Source organism: Scomber japonicus, chromosome 10 (assembly GCF_027409825.1).
Source record: "Scomber japonicus isolate fScoJap1 chromosome 10, fScoJap1.pri, whole genome shotgun sequence".
NCBI classification, from domain to species: Eukaryota; Metazoa; Chordata; class Actinopteri; order Scombriformes; family Scombridae; genus Scomber; species Scomber japonicus.
Window position 1 is genome coordinate 10,364,225 of NC_070587.1, and position 16,141 is coordinate 10,380,365.

The window sequence follows — 16,141 nt, forward strand, 5'->3', positions numbered from 1 at the left end:
CGCCCATAGGTTTGCCTTTACAATGACATGTGTACAGACATTCAGGGACCTCTCGGCAGGATATAGACACAATGAGGCCACAGCCACAGGTCTTGGCTTCATGCAGTCCAAATTTGGAGTCAAAAGACCAAAAGATGAATTTTTCTGAATTATTTTTCAACAGGTATGTCCATGCGTCAACTTCATTTCACCGAATATTTCCATAGGCTAGAACAGCAGTCAATCAAAGCCATGTCGTCATTGTTGTCGGTCACATGTTCTCATTGGCTTTGGAGACATGTACTGCCTAAACCTAAACACCGATTGGCTTGTCTGTGGTGTCGTCAGAAGCAGGAGAGGCTCACGGTCGTAAACATCTAGTCACGTGTACTCTGAGATGGACGTGCAGGAAATGACGTAAACGGGCCGTATATGGTTTGTTATTTGTGTTATTACATTACGTGTTGGACTAAATACATGGACATATTGAGGAAAGTATTCCGGTTTTATGGAAACGGATTTCATATTTCACAAGAATGGATACTTGGCGAGCTGTACAGAAAGTCCTGAGTCATAAGATGATCGTTGTGGATAAAGGGAAGGGAAGGGATGAAGGGAAGGTATGTAGGCATTATAGCTTTTCTTACTTAGCTCAGGGGCTAGCCGAGCTAATCGCTAATACTATTACGGCTGTGAGCAACCATATAAGTCGTGAGTGGTCTTGAATGAATCAGGACAATCTAAGCTTTCCAACGATGTACGGCATCGAATATATATGTTTAAGGGTTGGTGTTTAAAACATTCAGAAGAACGTGTGGCTACCTCCTAACATCCGTCCCGTCCCATAAACGGAACAGCGTGCGTTAAGTGGTTGATAAGGTAATGGCACTCTAAAATGTTAGAGTGATCCACCAGGCATAGAAACTAATCATTATTCCATTCTCATAATATTCTGTGAAAACTCTGACCAATCATATCATTCGGTCCGAATGATTTCATATCTTTTGATTGTTATGCTCCACAAGAAGAAGGTAAATTCCTTGTATGTGTAAACTTACTTGGCAATAAACCTGGTTCTGATTGAGTTTTAGAGAATTTATACTCAAGGAATCCTAAAGAAGCCAACAGAACTGTCCAACTAATTTGAATACATGGAAAACCCATATAAACTGGAGATGGGAGGATTTTTGCATCTACACCTACATTTTGTACAAATTGAAAATTGTAGGTATTTTTGTTCTTTCTTTGTTTCTTGTTCTTGTTCTTCTTTCTTCTTAGCAGCTACATTTTGATGTTTATGTAAGCAGAAAATTGAATGCAGGAACTGAAATCTTACTCCACTACTGTTTTGTGTTATAGTTGAGTAATCATCCATTTTACAGCTATAATCTGACTGCATTTTGCATATTGCTTTGTTGCATATTGCTATATGACATCATCTCAAAACTGACGCACACTACAGAGGCCCACTTTAGAGCGAATACCATGTTTGGTCTGTTCCATCATGAACAGTGAAAGGCTGCCTTGCATCTACACATGTAGTACCTCTACATGGGTGTTACATTACACACGCTCTCTGCGCCTGTGTGATCATCTGCAGTGAAGGTATGAAACTATGACGTGATTGTGGAAAAGCAAATAAGTCATTTTTATGATCTGGTTTTGAATGTATATGTTGCGTGGTTTTACAGTGGATGGAGACTTTTGACAGTTTTCAGTCAGCTCTGAGGTTTGCACAATGCGCTCATCTTCATTCTAACATACCTCTGTGCAGACAGTTTTTTAGCTTTCCCTCCAAAGAGGATGTACAGAGTAGTTAAAGACAGGGCAAGAAAGGGCAAAAAAGAGTGAAAGCGTGTGAGCAAGGAAGCGAGAGTGACACCTTCACACCTAGTTGTCAGTTTGCTTGTGGGGCTCTCTCCTGCACTATCCGGCTCTCTCGCTCCTTCATCGTCCCCCCTCTAGTCCCTCGTGTTTGGTTTTCAGACTGTGAAATCTAAGCCAGAGCAAACTGTGTCACAAGGGATGAAAGACAGAAGGGCAGAGAAGAGGGGATGAGAAAGTACAGATTGGGAAAGACCTGGGGGTGGAAATGTGGAGGGGAGCTGGAGAGATTTCTTCGGCCGGGAAATGGAAAGCTTTGCCAAAATATTGTGTCATCCATCAAACTCTCAATGATTGTGCAAATATACATTTAACTGATTAAAAGACAGACAGAAATGTTTATTACGTCACATTTTTTTATTTTCAAATTTTAAAACAGTTTCTTATAGTTTTTCATATCTACAAATGTACATATAAACATTTACAAAATGATAACAAGTTTATCTAAGAAGAAAACAAAATGTGTTCTTAGAAGTCCCTTCACTTTGAGGTTTGACAACATGCAAGTTGGATCACATCTGCAATCACCAGCCAGTGTACCATGATACTGTCACAACAGTATATTTGAGATTTAGTAAGCGCTAAAAAAGCTCAGCTCCCTAAAATGTATCTGTTTGATTTTCTTGACGTGGCTCTCAACAATGACATATTGGTGATGGTTTATGGCATGAATAATGTATGCAATTTTTCTGGCATCATTCCAGAATCATTTGGATCAGTTGGCCTTTTTAACCATACAAGTGGTATTTAAACATTATCCAATATATACTTTATTTACTTGTCAGATATTTTATGTATGGTGCACTTAAACTAAAATACCTAATTAACAATGTCTGCCAGTGTATTTTGTCTTTTGGAGTCACAGTGGTGTTTTGACAGAGACTTGAGTAACCGGGAGCTGAGTGCTACACAACAACATGACAAAAATCCTACATAACGTTGGCAGTTACCAACAACATTTCCAAAACACATAATTAATCATTTCTCTACATGTAGAGGAAGAAAAATGAAGGTGAGAGTCTGAGGAATTACTGTACCAATGGTATGAACAATTGAAAAAGAAAACATGATCTTGAGGATATTGTAATCCTTGTGTAATTTTCAATCTGATATTAATGAATCATTATTTTTGATCAGGTTGCTTGCTGCAGTTTTGCTCGTATCTTAAATGGTCAAAAAATGAGAATCGCTGTCCTTTGAATGAAGTAATAAAAAAACATCTTTGAGGTCCTCTTCTTTGGAACGATCAACGTTCCACATTCACGCAAAACAAACACATCAAACACACAATCACACACACGACACTGTCCATGCTCATATAAAAATGTATAAAAAAATCTCTGAGTCTTTATGGTCCCAATGACCTGCATTAGGTTTTAGCATTGTCTCTGTGATAGCGTCCCAGCAAGCCTTAGTGTAGCGTCAAGGATAACAAGACTGAGATCACGATAGAGAAGATTGACAAGGAGACCAGCTGTGTTCCTGAACTGCCGATACTCCTCTGAACATTTGGCTCCATGACAGCAGGGTCATCTAAGGAAGAAGAAAAAAAGGGAGGGACAGTCAGTATTTGATTTCATCATTTAGTCACGGTAAACACACCCAGCTGAGCTCATCTCAGACACAGAACTGTTATGACTGTTTTGAATCTGTCTGGGTTTTGTTTTGTTTTTTTGCAAAAGAATCCTCACCTGCTGGGAGCCGGTTAGAGGGGTTGTGTGCTCCTCCAGCAGGGAACTTCACTTTTCCTCCATGGATATTTTTCTCTGTCTCTTCTGCCTTGGATTTGTCTGGATGGGTCTTTCCAGAACCTTTATGCCCGACAACATCCACCTTTAGCTTCAGACAATCCTGGCCATGGTGATGCATTGGCTTGGCTGGAAAGAGTCAGAGAGGGGGGAAATTTTAATACAAGAAAGTTTCTCAGGAGCATAATAAGATTATATAGTGTAATGAATATGAATATTAACTACTTACAGATATAATAATAGCTCTCTCCCTGTCTGAACTCCTTGCCCAAGGTGAAGGGTGTGAAGCGCTGGAATTTCTCAGAGAACTTTTCCGGAGCGTGGGGAGCAAAGGGTCGTGAGCACTCCCAACGGAGCTGGTCGAAGGAGTGAGGTTTACACACGTCGTAGTCCTCCTTCTCCACCATGTACAGTACATAGCGCTCAGCTGCATGCGATGACACCTCGCCGTGGGTGTAGTGGGGGCAGATGATGTCCAGATAGTCGTTGATGCGCACTTCTACTGTGTGCTCATCCCATAGGAAGCTGCAGGGAGACAGAAAGAAACAGGTGGTTACTGACAAATGTCCTCACCCTTTTTTACAAAAAGAATAACAACATAAATAATAGAGGCGTTTCTCTAACTGCTAGGATTTTGTGCACATGTCCAACACACACACTGGAAACTTGGCTCTTACAACACAACCATTAAGAATAATAATGAGGGTTAACCTCACATAGACACCGATAAACAAACTTACTCACACGCATGGCTTGCTTTTACACACTAGTAGCGTGCCAGGTTGCATGTGAGGATGGTTTTTGTTGACATGTTTCAATGTGCTTGCACAAGCCCATCACTGTGACAGATTTAGAAAGAGCCTGATCAGGCCGGACTTGTTCATTTAGTTTTCAGACAAGGAAACACACCTAGAATCGCACCATCCTACCACACCTTTCTGCTCTTTTTCCTTGTTTTGCCTTGAGCAGAGTTTCACTTCTCACCTGCTTACTAGTAGACAAGATTTTAAATGACAGCTCACCCCCATCCTTCTTTTCACTTTCTCTGCTAGTCCACCGCTTACCTCTTTCTATCTATTCAACTCGGTGATTCTTTCTGTCAAATCTTTTTAAACCATTTTCTCCACCTAGATGTTTTTCCAATAGTGTTGCAGCTCCTGTTCAGATCTGTATCTCTGTCTCTCCTTCTTTCAATTTTTGCTGATTCCATCAAAGACAGAGACAGAGTGGGTGGAGACAGTCTATTGCTCTCCTTCTTTCTTTTCATCATTACCCTTCATTTAGTTTTATGGCTCTTTTGAGCTGTCTAGTCTCCACTTTGCTCACTTCCCATGCTTGTTGTCCTAATGAAGTGCAGAGAAACAGTGGAAAATAAGTACAACTCCAAAGATGTTAAGTCTGAATACAAGAGTGGAGATGCAGGTAGTAGTATGAAATTTCCAACAAATGTGTAACAAATGTGGTCTTTTAAAGTCACGATGACGCAGGTGAGGCCAAAATATGCAGGTAAATGTGATGTGGGGCTGCTGCTGTAAAATCAGCCAAGAGCCAGCAGGTGAAGAAGGATTGATAATTTGGGTGTTACTCTGAATTTAACCTCGGGGCTAACAAGCTTTAATCTGTAAATTTGATCTGTGTTTAAACTGAGGGACTGCTTGTGGATACTTGTGTTTGTGTGAACCCCTCAGTGTGTTGTGTGGGAGTGAAAGTGACAACCAAACAGCTCCTGTGTCTGCAATTGTTTATGTGTTGTAAGTGTGTGCCTCAGCATCAAAGTGGTGGCTCTGACCCCCCTTCTCCTGTTGTTGTGGCTCCTGTTAGGACCCCCTGGCCAAGTCACAGACACACTGGCTCCAAACGTGGGCCTCTAACCTCTCCTTCCTGCGTGTGTGTGTGTGTGTGTGTGTGTGTGTGTGTGTATTGGTTAACACTAACCTGTCAAAACATGCTTTGTTAGCGGAGCCCAGCTCTCTGCACTTGTTATTCAAGGAAAATAGGTTGATCACCACCCTACACTTACAATCAATGCTCTCTCTCTAAAAAAGTTCTTTGTGAGTGTGTACACTCCTGTGCAGGTGTGGACACCTTTGTTTGTGTGTATATGTATGTGTGTGTGTTTGGGGTGTATGTCAGTCAGTGAAAAGGAACAACACTAATTGGTCAAACCAGTAATAACAGAGTTGGAGAAAACAAGATGTTTGGAGATCTTGAAGTGGTTCCTTTTGAAGAATGAATAGTTTTAAATTGTGTTGGATACACCTTTTTTCCCACACTTGTGTCCTTGTTAGTGGCCTGACTGACCTCTGCATGAAAACACAGGCTTGTCAAAAGCCAACAAAACAGACCGATTCTGTTGCTAATTTCATTCATGGCTCATATTCGTGCTTTTAAGAAAAAGTCTCCTTTTATCCTTCTTTTCACCTCCACATTTCCCCCTCCTCCATTGCTCTGGCTAATTAAAAGCTGTTAGGGGTCTGGGGCCAATGTGTTCTCTAGAAAAGGAGGGGAGGAGGAATGAATGGGGTGTAATTATACCCTTTCCCTCCCCAAAGACAGAATGCCTGAAGGCTACAGGGCCTCTTCAACCCCTCTACCTTACCCCCTGCAGTGCTTTCACTGCTCTAACTGGTGTGGTTGTGTGTAATATATGTGCTCATATGACTGTGAGAGCATTTTTAGTGTTTTTACAAAAAGCATCTGAGATTTGCTTGTTTCAATGAGAGTTCTTCTGGTGGATTGAGTTATCTTTATGTGACAAGAAGTCAAGGAACTGGGAAAGGTTGCAATCCATCTTGCTCCACTGTGTCTTTAACTCGTCCTCTCCTATCCATCCTCCTCGTACTCTAACTTTACGTCTCAGTCATCAAAGCTCTCGACATGCTGGAGACTCTTGTATCTCCCTGCGTCTTCCTTCGTCTCTGACTGACAGTTCTCGGGAGAGTGAGAGTCGCATGGATGTGATAGCTATGTGAGACGGGGAGCCAGGTGTGTGAGTGAGCTCACATTGTTGCAAACCTAATTTCCACACTGTTTCTTTCCCAGTGTGTTTTCCTGGTAGAGGGATTCTCTGAAGACCCTTGTTACGGGTGTCTCATGCCCCGGGCTCATGAGCACATCTGTTTATCAAGCCGTACTGGAGCCTCTTGTGTGCTTGAGCGTGTGCGTGTGTGTGTGTGTGTGTGTGTGTGTGTGTGTGTGTGTGTGTGTGTGGTGTGTGTGTGTGTGTGTGTGTGTGCATGTAACTGAGGTATGGGTAAACAGCTGAGGGTGGATGTAGCCTTTCTTCCTCTCTCCTACAACCAGGTCATTCCTCACTGCTGAAGCACTGTAGCATTTGCGTCAGTGGGCAAAGTATGTGTGTGTTTTAAGGACATAAAATAATTGGAGCACTAGTGGTTATGACAGTAGGTGAGTTGTTCGACACTTTGCCCTCGTCACTGGAACTTTGAAGCCTTGCCATTATCTCTTCTTCTTTTCTTCTTCCCTGTCAATCCATTTTTCCTTTCCCCCATCGCTCCCTGACAACTCTGCTGTCCCTCCATTTGTCCCCTGAGCTCTCACTAGTTCGGTCAAACAACTGACACAGGAACTCTGTCTTTCACCCTTTCTCTGGGGAGTGTTTCAAACTGGCAGCCGGGTCGCTGGGGTTAGAGTTCAGGGTCGTAACTTCTCACACACACTAGCATCTGACTCAGCACTGAACACACTCGGGGAACAAGTCAGCACCACTGAAACACTAAACAGATGCATCCCCCACCATTTGCTCTGCAGGTAATCAGTAGTAAGTGTGCACACACTGGAATGTCACAACGGGGGGCTGTGGTTTGGACGATGTTCTCAAATGGCGCACTCATCAAATTTCCAGTCACACTCTCACACACTTTTACTTTGAGGTGTACACGTAATACCCTATTAATTTGCTGTGGTATGGCAGATTCACACCTCCTTTCACAGAGGCTGAGGAGCTGTCAGTGGTTCTAATGGGTTTAGCTGCTCACTAGTGGGATGCTCTATTAGAGCCAATCTAATACACTGAAATGTCTTTCTATATTAGGTTCCAACCTAATCTACCTGCATTCTTCCTCTATCTCATATTATTGCAGTGAAGAAAGCCAGTGGGAATTCTTCCTCCACTACACATAAATACAATCTGCAGTCCCTGCCAAGATTATCAATCCAGCTTCAGTTTCCAGGACTTTCTAATATGTTTGTGCTTATACACAGATGCATGATATAGTTAAGATGCTAAGAATCCTTTTGGATGAATGAGAGGGCTTTTGTCAGCACTGCCGTTTCTCACTTCAATTCCAAACTTCTCCCCCTCCCTTCATCCATCACTGTCCACTCTCTCCTCCCTCCGTCTGCTTCTCTTTTATTCTCACTAAAGCGGCCCACCCCCCACTCCCTATCTTCTATTTTGTCTTCTCTCTTAATGCTGACATAATATACCAGAGCTCTTCATCCAGACTAATTTCTCAACACAAACCCCTTTCACCAGTTCAACCTTTCTCTCACCCTGAATCTAGGCCCCTTCCTCTTTTCCAACCCCCCAAATATTTTCACCCCGTCACCCTTTTTGTAGCCTCCCCATTTTTGTCTGCGATGAATAGAAAAAGGCCAAACGGTATCATGCTTTGTTTAAAATGTTAGGGGGTCATAGAGAGTTAATCTGTGTCTGTCTGTCTGACACAGTTAGAGGGAACAAGTTCAGTAACTTCCAAAATTTACATAAATTATTCTATAACTTTTACTGGACAAAAACATTTGGAATGAATCCAGGCAAAACTAAAAATACACAGATAGTCCAGAAGCAGAAGTCCATCTGATTATTGCTAATTCCACCCTTTAGGGGGCAATGGTGGGCTGTATGAGTGGACAGCAAAGCCAAGGTATGTCTGAAATGCTATGAATGAGCAGTGTACACACACACACACACACACACACAGGCACGCTTGCTTGCCCACACATACTACGATAACGTTGGGCAAAAACAGGCCTCTCTCAGGGCTAAGGTGCTCTGTCCTCCTCCGGTGGAAATCTACTGAGGCAAAAACAGAGGAAGGTCTGTGAGAAAGCGGGGGACTGATGGAGAGAGGGGAGGGAGAGGAAGTCTGGACCACAGATAAGGAAGCAAAAGGAAGAGCAGAGAGAAAACAGAGATACATGGATTCTGTGAAGGGGGGTTGGGTAGGGGGCAATCACAGATGTGAAACTTAAATGTTAAAGTACATACCGTAGTTTGTAAACTGTACGGTCACTGTAATTCCCAGGTTCTGCTATTTGCTTTTGTACGTGAAGGTATGCAAGTACTAAGCGTGTTAGGTAAGAGGGCAGGAGTTACAAAAGCCTCTTGATATTGAAGCATTCATAGAAAACCAAATGGAGATGTCCTGTGGTGCTTGTAATTGATTTTTTCTGATGTAGGATGAACCCCATCTGGGAGATTATGTCAGGACTGATCCACTGTGACAACTGCAGGTTTGTTTTGTAATTTATGTATGCCATAACATACTAACCCACCCACCCACCCATCCACCCAACCACCCAACCACACACACACACACACACACACACACACACACACACACAAAATGTAGAGTAATGACACAGATCCAAGTTACATCACAGGATCATAGAAGCATAAATATATATAGAATAAAGCCAGCAGGATGATGGTTTTGTGTCTATGGGTCAGATGGTCAGATTACAAGCCGTCTGTAATCTATGTTAGTGTGTGTGTGCTCTCATTGTGAGGAGATTAGAGGCTAGCAAACCAGACGGGACACAGGTCTGGGAGGGGTAAATAATGAGTGGAAAGAGAAGCAAAGAGAGGGAACAGAATATAAAAAGTTGGAGTTGGAATTAAAGGGTGGAATTGCAGAGAGTGACATCGACCACCTTCATTCACCCCATATTCATTCCCCAGGCTGCATGTACGTGTTGAGGCAGGCCCTTCTGCTGCAAGGCAGACAGAGCCAGACACAGATGCACATAAACAGAATATTACATTACACTAAAGTCCTAATAAAGATATTTGCACAGATACTGCGGAGCAACTCAGTCTGCCTGAGATGCAAGAAAACAATCAAATACTGCAGAGATAACAGGCATGAAGAAGGCAGCGTTCTGTGTTAATAGCATTCATATCTATGCAGAAAATCTTGAATACACTTGAAGCTGAGAGAAAGAGATGGAAGGCTTAGGGCCAGCAGCCAGTCTGGGAGGAGATCCAGCTGTTAAAGAGAGGGAAAGGAGTGAAGACGGGGAGAGGAACAGACAGGTACAGAAGGAGTTACACACACACACACACACACACACACACACACACACACACACACACACAGCTGACAGAGTTGAGTATAGTAACAGCGGGGAGGAATGCTGGCTGTGGCTAATATTAACATCCAAGTTCTCCCTCTTGCCCCCCAGTGTGTGTAAGTGTGAGTCACACATTTATCATGTCTCGGTAAGGCTGCCTACGGTAACGGCCACTCCCTGTTTTATTCTGACGTTAGGGCACGTACACAGAAACAATCACGTCTACAAGAAAATAACATCACTTCCAGTTAAAATCTGGTTAAGGGCAGCACAAGTTCAACCTCTGTCTCACACACGCACATTCATAAAGTCGACACGAGCAGAGACATGTAGTTTGAGAACAAGATGGGACTGGATTGAAAAAAACATAATGTATCAAATTTCTCCTGGGCATAAAGGGCAGGATTAAGTCATAATCATTAGGTTGAACCAACAAGTTGGTGGAAAACAAACACACAGAGACATACATATACTGTGTTTAGAGACACGCACACACACACACACACACACACAGACACACACACACTTACAGTCAATGTTTCACATCTTTATACATGAATAGGCAGAATGCTGCCATCTGGTCACTGTCCTAAACCTAAAGAAAATCATTGCTGCTTACAATTAGACCAAGAATCAATTAGCATCAATTATCCACAGCTCTCTGCTGTCAAATGCTGCTGATGGATCTGTGGATCCTCTGAACAAGTGACTGATTGATCACTGGAGACAATAAAAGGCAGGTGGGATTTTAGTGAAGCTGAAGGAAACCCAAAGACAAGAGAGAAGACGGGAGAAAAGAGGAGAAAAGAAATGAAGGTGGGACTTTGGGGTGTGATGAGGGATTATATAAAAGTAACACAGATTACACTGTGAAATGTGGTGAAAAAAAATATGATATGAGCAGCCTGTGGAGGTCAGCAGATTATGGTTTCACTTTGGCTTTTGGCTGCCATTATTGTCGTCATACAAATATTTCTGTTTAGGATTTTTCCCAGAAAGTCTATTTCATTTTACCCATGGCAGATAAGACAGGGGTGGAGGCACTTACAGCCATTTACTGCATCTATTTAGTCACATGTTTGTGAGGGGTGAGCTGTTAGTGATGTGTGAAGTGTTTATCTGTCAGGGTCTATGTTTAGATTTCTCGCAACAGGGATTAGTGTTATATTATGATTTTTCTTATTGTACTTACGCAACTCCCATTTGACAGCAGAAATAGTCCAGAGCCAGATTAGGGACAGCAGACTGACAACAGATCTGACTCTGTATTAGTCCACCCCCTGTTCTTTTACTCTCTCTGACATATTTCTGTTTTTATCAGCTTTTCTTTTTGGGGCCTAAAATTTAGAGATTCTGTTTTCTTTTCATCCAGTCTTCTCTGGTTTTGCTCACCTGAACCAGAGTGCCTGCCCTCTTCTCTGACTCAGGTGACTCAGGTATAACTCAGGTGGGCAACTGAGTCACACATGGACTAACCCATGACACAAACACTACTCATGAGGACAGGACTTTCCATTGCTCTTAATTCAATTATCAGGACAATTGTTTTCCCTGTTGAGGCGCTCTTTTTTAAGCCCTGCGTCTATTGTCATTGTTAAAGGGCAATTAGAGAGCCAGTAATGTAATCAAGACCAGACTAAAAAGGCCATAATGGCTTTTGCCCTTGTTTCGTCTCGGTGACGGGTTTTAATCGACCTATCTAGGCAGCAGCAAGCGGGGACCCGTCCTTCTGTTTCAGCTCGGTTATAAAATAATACTTCAAGCGTCGCTAAAAGCTCAATAAATCGCGCTGTGATATTGCGCGTCTGTCAAGCTCAATCGATTCCACTGAGTGGTCGGATTGCATTACATTTCTGACCTCAAAACAAAATAATCAGCATTATGTGCCTCTCACTCTCTCTGACACACACACACACACACACAAACACGCATGCACGCACGCACACACGCGCGTGCACGCACGATCTCTCTCCCCCCCCCCCCCCCAATGAAAAAACACTTAGCAGCCTACTGACAGAGTCTTGATGTGATATATGTATTATCGCATTATGAACCCTCTGTGATTCATTTACACTTATAGACTCTTTGCATGACACGCAGTGCACAAACACACAGGTGCAGACCCTACAGACAGAGTCACTGGCCAAGTTGGTACTCGTCAGTCTATTTATTACTATTAGAGTAGCCCATGTCTGTGTCTATGTGTGTTGCGGTTAAATATAGTGGTGAATCTGTCCATCTGTCTGGGCATCTGCTGCCCATCCTCTGCTTTTCCACACCGCTACTGTACAGTCTGATACACAATCCTGTTAGGAGAGTTTAAAAGGCAGACCACATGCACCTCACATGAACTCTTTAATTGTCACATAAATGGAAACAACAACAGCTTAGGTTAACAGCGTGAGTAGCCACAGGGCCTGTAGTAACAAACAATACAGAATGAGACTTTACAGCTATTAAATTGTAAGAAAGGAGACAGTTACATCTGCGACTACCATATGTGAGACAGAAACATACACACAGTTACACAGACAGCAATTTAGTCTATGTTTTACCCTTTACAACTACTCAAACATACATGATACACACTCACACACACAGATCATCACTTACTTTGGGTTAGAGCTGTTCCAGTAGACGCTGTGTCTCTCCGCAGAGGCGAACCAAGCACAGATGCTCAGCGCAAAGCACACCAGACGCACCGTATCCATAGCTCCTCTTCTCCAAAGAAACAAGTTCAACCAGTAAGCGATGAGTAACGAAAGCTTCTCTTATTGACTATTTAAATGCAGTAATAGTACGTTGACCAGACGAGTTTTATCTTCTCCTGTAGTAATCACAGCGATGTGGCTCACCAAATAGTTGCAACACTTGACTGAAATCACGGGAGCGCAACTTGTCTGTTTTGTCTAGCGATGGCTCCGCCCCTCGATGAGTTACTGGCCAATAGCAGCGACACTATGAGATTTTCCCTTCCTTTCGTAGGAGCTGGAGACGCGCCCTCCAGCTGCTCACTTTATACCAGGAACACAAAAAACACGAAAACAACTCCACCAGAGCTATAAAAACACCGAATGATAACGTAGTGAATAAGATTGGACTATAACGTGATAAGAAAATATATAAAATAAGAAAAAAGAAAAAAGTGAAAAAGGAAAATGTGAAGAAAAATATAGCTTTGTTTGTTTGTTTGTTTGTTTTAGAGCACAACAGCACACGCCACATCTAAATGTCATAGCAGATATGTACAACACAAGAAGTAAATGTAGCATTTTAAATAATTTCCTTGAAGTAAAATGAAGTAAAGGTATAAAATCACACACAAAATAATAATAATGATAACAATAATAAAAATCCATACTGAGGTATTGGCAATATACAGTAACCTACTTAAAGTCAAAGTACTAATGGTGCAGATTTTGACCATAATTGCATTAACATATGGTCAGTATGTAAATGTTGTAGTAGTATAAAGTGGCATTAAACGGAAATACTCTAGTAGTATAAACACCTAAAAATAATATAAGCAGTATAAGCACCTAAAAAATTAACATATAATTAATTTCCACAAGTGAAAAATGGAGCTAATAATTACAGTGATTTCTTAAAGTATATTTTTTTACAGCCATATTGTTATGTCACTCTGTTGTGTTTTTTTAAGTTGTTGTTTTGTAACACTGTCATGTGCATGTTACATTGCTTTGTGACGCATTGTATGTTGCAAGTTGTTGGGTGGTTATGATGCATTGTAATGTAGTTTGTCAAGTTGTATTCTTTGTTTGTGCTTCTTTGTTTGAAATGCATCGTTTTGCAATGTTTATTGGAGTGCAATGTAAAAACTCTGCTGTTGATGTTTTGCTGCCCTAATCTGCAGACAGATTATAAGCATATTGTATATTAAAGAGATTTTGGCTCTGGATGTCTTTCGCGTTGTGTTTCAGTGATTTGAGAACTCTCTCTACTGAAGAGGTCTGCTGTTGTCTAGGCACGCTGGTGTAGCTTCCTGATCATGTTTTGTCAGATAGTAAAGAATTATTACCATTGTATCAGTCCGTCTAATCTTGCAGTCTCCGCTTAACCACACAGATGGAGTGGATAAAGTCCAGACCATGGGGTGTCAGCGGGATTGTGGCCCCAGCAGGAGAGGCCTTCCCTCAGGCAGGAATGGATTGCAGCCTGGGTCAACTGGCTCCGAGCTCCAGATCTACAGAGAAGCAGGAGGGGGCATTATGAGTGCATGCATTGGTGTCTCTCTCTGTGTGTGTGTGTGTGTGTGTGTGTGTGTAGACAAGCTGAGTGTCTGACTGTCCCTAGGCTTGGCTGGACAAGCACACACACGTCTTGGCGTTCTGACAGAGGATCACACATACACACTCTGACTGTAGATCCTGTAGGCAGTGGGGGGTTAATTACAGCTCAGGGTGATTTTCCATTCTATAACGTCTCCCCAAAACTGAAGGGGGGAAAAAAGCAAGGAGTAAAGTAATGTGTGATGAAGTTAAATGGGTACAAGTGTTCCATTTAACAAATTCTGACACTGTAATAAAAAATGCCAATTCATGAAAAATGTGAAGCCTCTGGATAATTTCATCTAAACAAGTGCTTATTCATGTATATTCAGCTTCTTTCGCTTAGCATTACTGACATTAGAAACTGGTTTAAACATATGTATTGATTTCCTCGGAGGAATGACTGAAATGCAAATACTTTTCCAGCAGCTCCAAATCTAGCAAATGATTCACAGCAACAGGATACCCCAGTTTTCACTCATACACAACACTAGAGTAGGAGTGACTTTTCAAACTGTCCCCTGTTGCCAGCATACTTCCGCTGCTCAAACATGGGATCTCCTCATGGTGCTCATTATTTAACACATAACCGTGCAGGAAGACAGCAACACGAATTTAGAAATTCACAACCCACAAATACACCTCCTCTCTGCTGCTGCAGCCAAGAATTAAATGGGATCTCCCATCAAACGCACGCTCACACACACACACACACACACACACACACACATACACACATAGATATGAGCAAATAATACCATACATGTACACAAACATGCATGCAAACAAATATGTACGTCTTCTCCGTCAGCTCTTGTGACAGTGTTGTTGCTAGTAGAAACCACAGATGACTCTCAGAGTGAGATTTAATCCTCCCACAGCCCATACAAACACATATAGTACAGACAGGCAGGGAAGACCAGGGTTTCTGTCGATGACAGTTAAGTAGCAACAGCGAGGGAAGAAAACTTGATGGCTCAAAAAAAAAAACCCTCAGAAAAAGAGACGATGGAAAGCTTGACAGTTCTAAAAGTGGATTAAAGGAAGTCGGGGGAAGACCTGACAGACGTACAAACCTTTCAGGAAATCAGCTTGTTTATTTTCTAAGGACTTGTCTCCAGGCGTCACAGTATCTTGCTAGGAGGTGTTCAACATGCTATGGAAATCCCGCAATTACATAACACGTGTAATTAAGTAAAACAAAACAATAAGACTGTGCGACACTACCTGTACCTGCATTACTTGATTTTCTTTTTAATATTCTGCACATAGAGTTCTGGGGAGTGACGAGGTACATATAAAACAAAAACAGGTGGTACCAGAGTTTTGGTAAGAAGAGTTAAGGATATGTAGGAGACAGCTATTAAAGAAAAAGTCTTGAGTCCCTTCAGCCTATTAAATTTTCAATCATGCTTCTTTCTTCCACTTCTTTCTCTCCGCTCTCATCCTGTTGGCCCCAGGCGGGGATTAGAGCTGGTCAGGGATCTCTGTCTTGAGATTCGGAGAGGTTTTTTCAGACACGCATACACACAGAAATGTGAAGCAGGATTGCTTAATAGAGAGGAGAGAATAAAAACAAAATGAGGTGGAGTGAAACTTTGAAACATGGAAACACTGGGTGTCAGCCACACCAAAGAATAACAAAGACCAAACATGAATGGTAGAGAAACTTCTTATTGGTGGTTTACATGCTGTATGCTCTTAAATAGGCATATGTATCCATAAGTTTTTATTGGCATTGGAGAAGATGTGTAGGAGGGCTCTGATTCCCTGTTGCTGCATTAGAAAGCACACTGTTATCCTGTTGATCACATTTCTGCCTCGTTCTTTGTCCTGACTTTATCACGTCATCACTTGTCTTGCCCTGGAGCCTCTGCCTCAGCTGCTGATGCACCATTCTCCTCCCCAGCCTCCTCCACATAG

At 42.2% G+C, this 16,141-nt stretch overlaps 1 protein-coding gene across 1 annotated transcript; it reads right to left on the reverse strand.

The window, feature by feature from the left end:
* Positions 1 to 2,254: 2,254 nt before the first annotated feature.
* efna1b (ephrin-A1b) lies at positions 2,255 to 12,656 on the reverse strand. Its single transcript, XM_053326976.1, has 4 exons — positions 12,543 to 12,656; positions 3,841 to 4,136; positions 3,555 to 3,740; positions 2,255 to 3,396 (listed from the first exon to the last, which is right to left on the reverse strand). The coding sequence occupies exons 1-4, from the start codon at positions 12,638 to 12,640 to the stop codon at positions 3,275 to 3,277; spliced, it is 702 nt and encodes a 233-aa protein (XP_053182951.1). The 5' UTR covers positions 12,641 to 12,656; the 3' UTR covers positions 2,255 to 3,274.
* Between the last annotated feature and the right edge of the window lie 3,485 nt (positions 12,657 to 16,141).

What these genes read in the sequence shown, in the direction of transcription:
- efna1b (XM_053326976.1), bottom strand. Translation starts at nt 12,640, where the DNA reads ATGGATACGGTGCGTCTGGTGTGCTTTGCGCTGAGCATCTGTGCTTGG. An exon ending in TGGAACAGCTCTAACCCAAA is followed by an intron (nt 4,137 to 12,542) that starts GTAAGTGATGAT and finishes GTCTCCCTGCAG; the next exon opens with CTTCCTATGGGATGAGCACA. An exon ending in AGAGAGCTATTATTATATCT is followed by an intron (nt 3,741 to 3,840) that starts GTAAGTAGTTAA and finishes GACTCTTTCCAG; the next exon opens with CCAAGCCAATGCATCACCAT.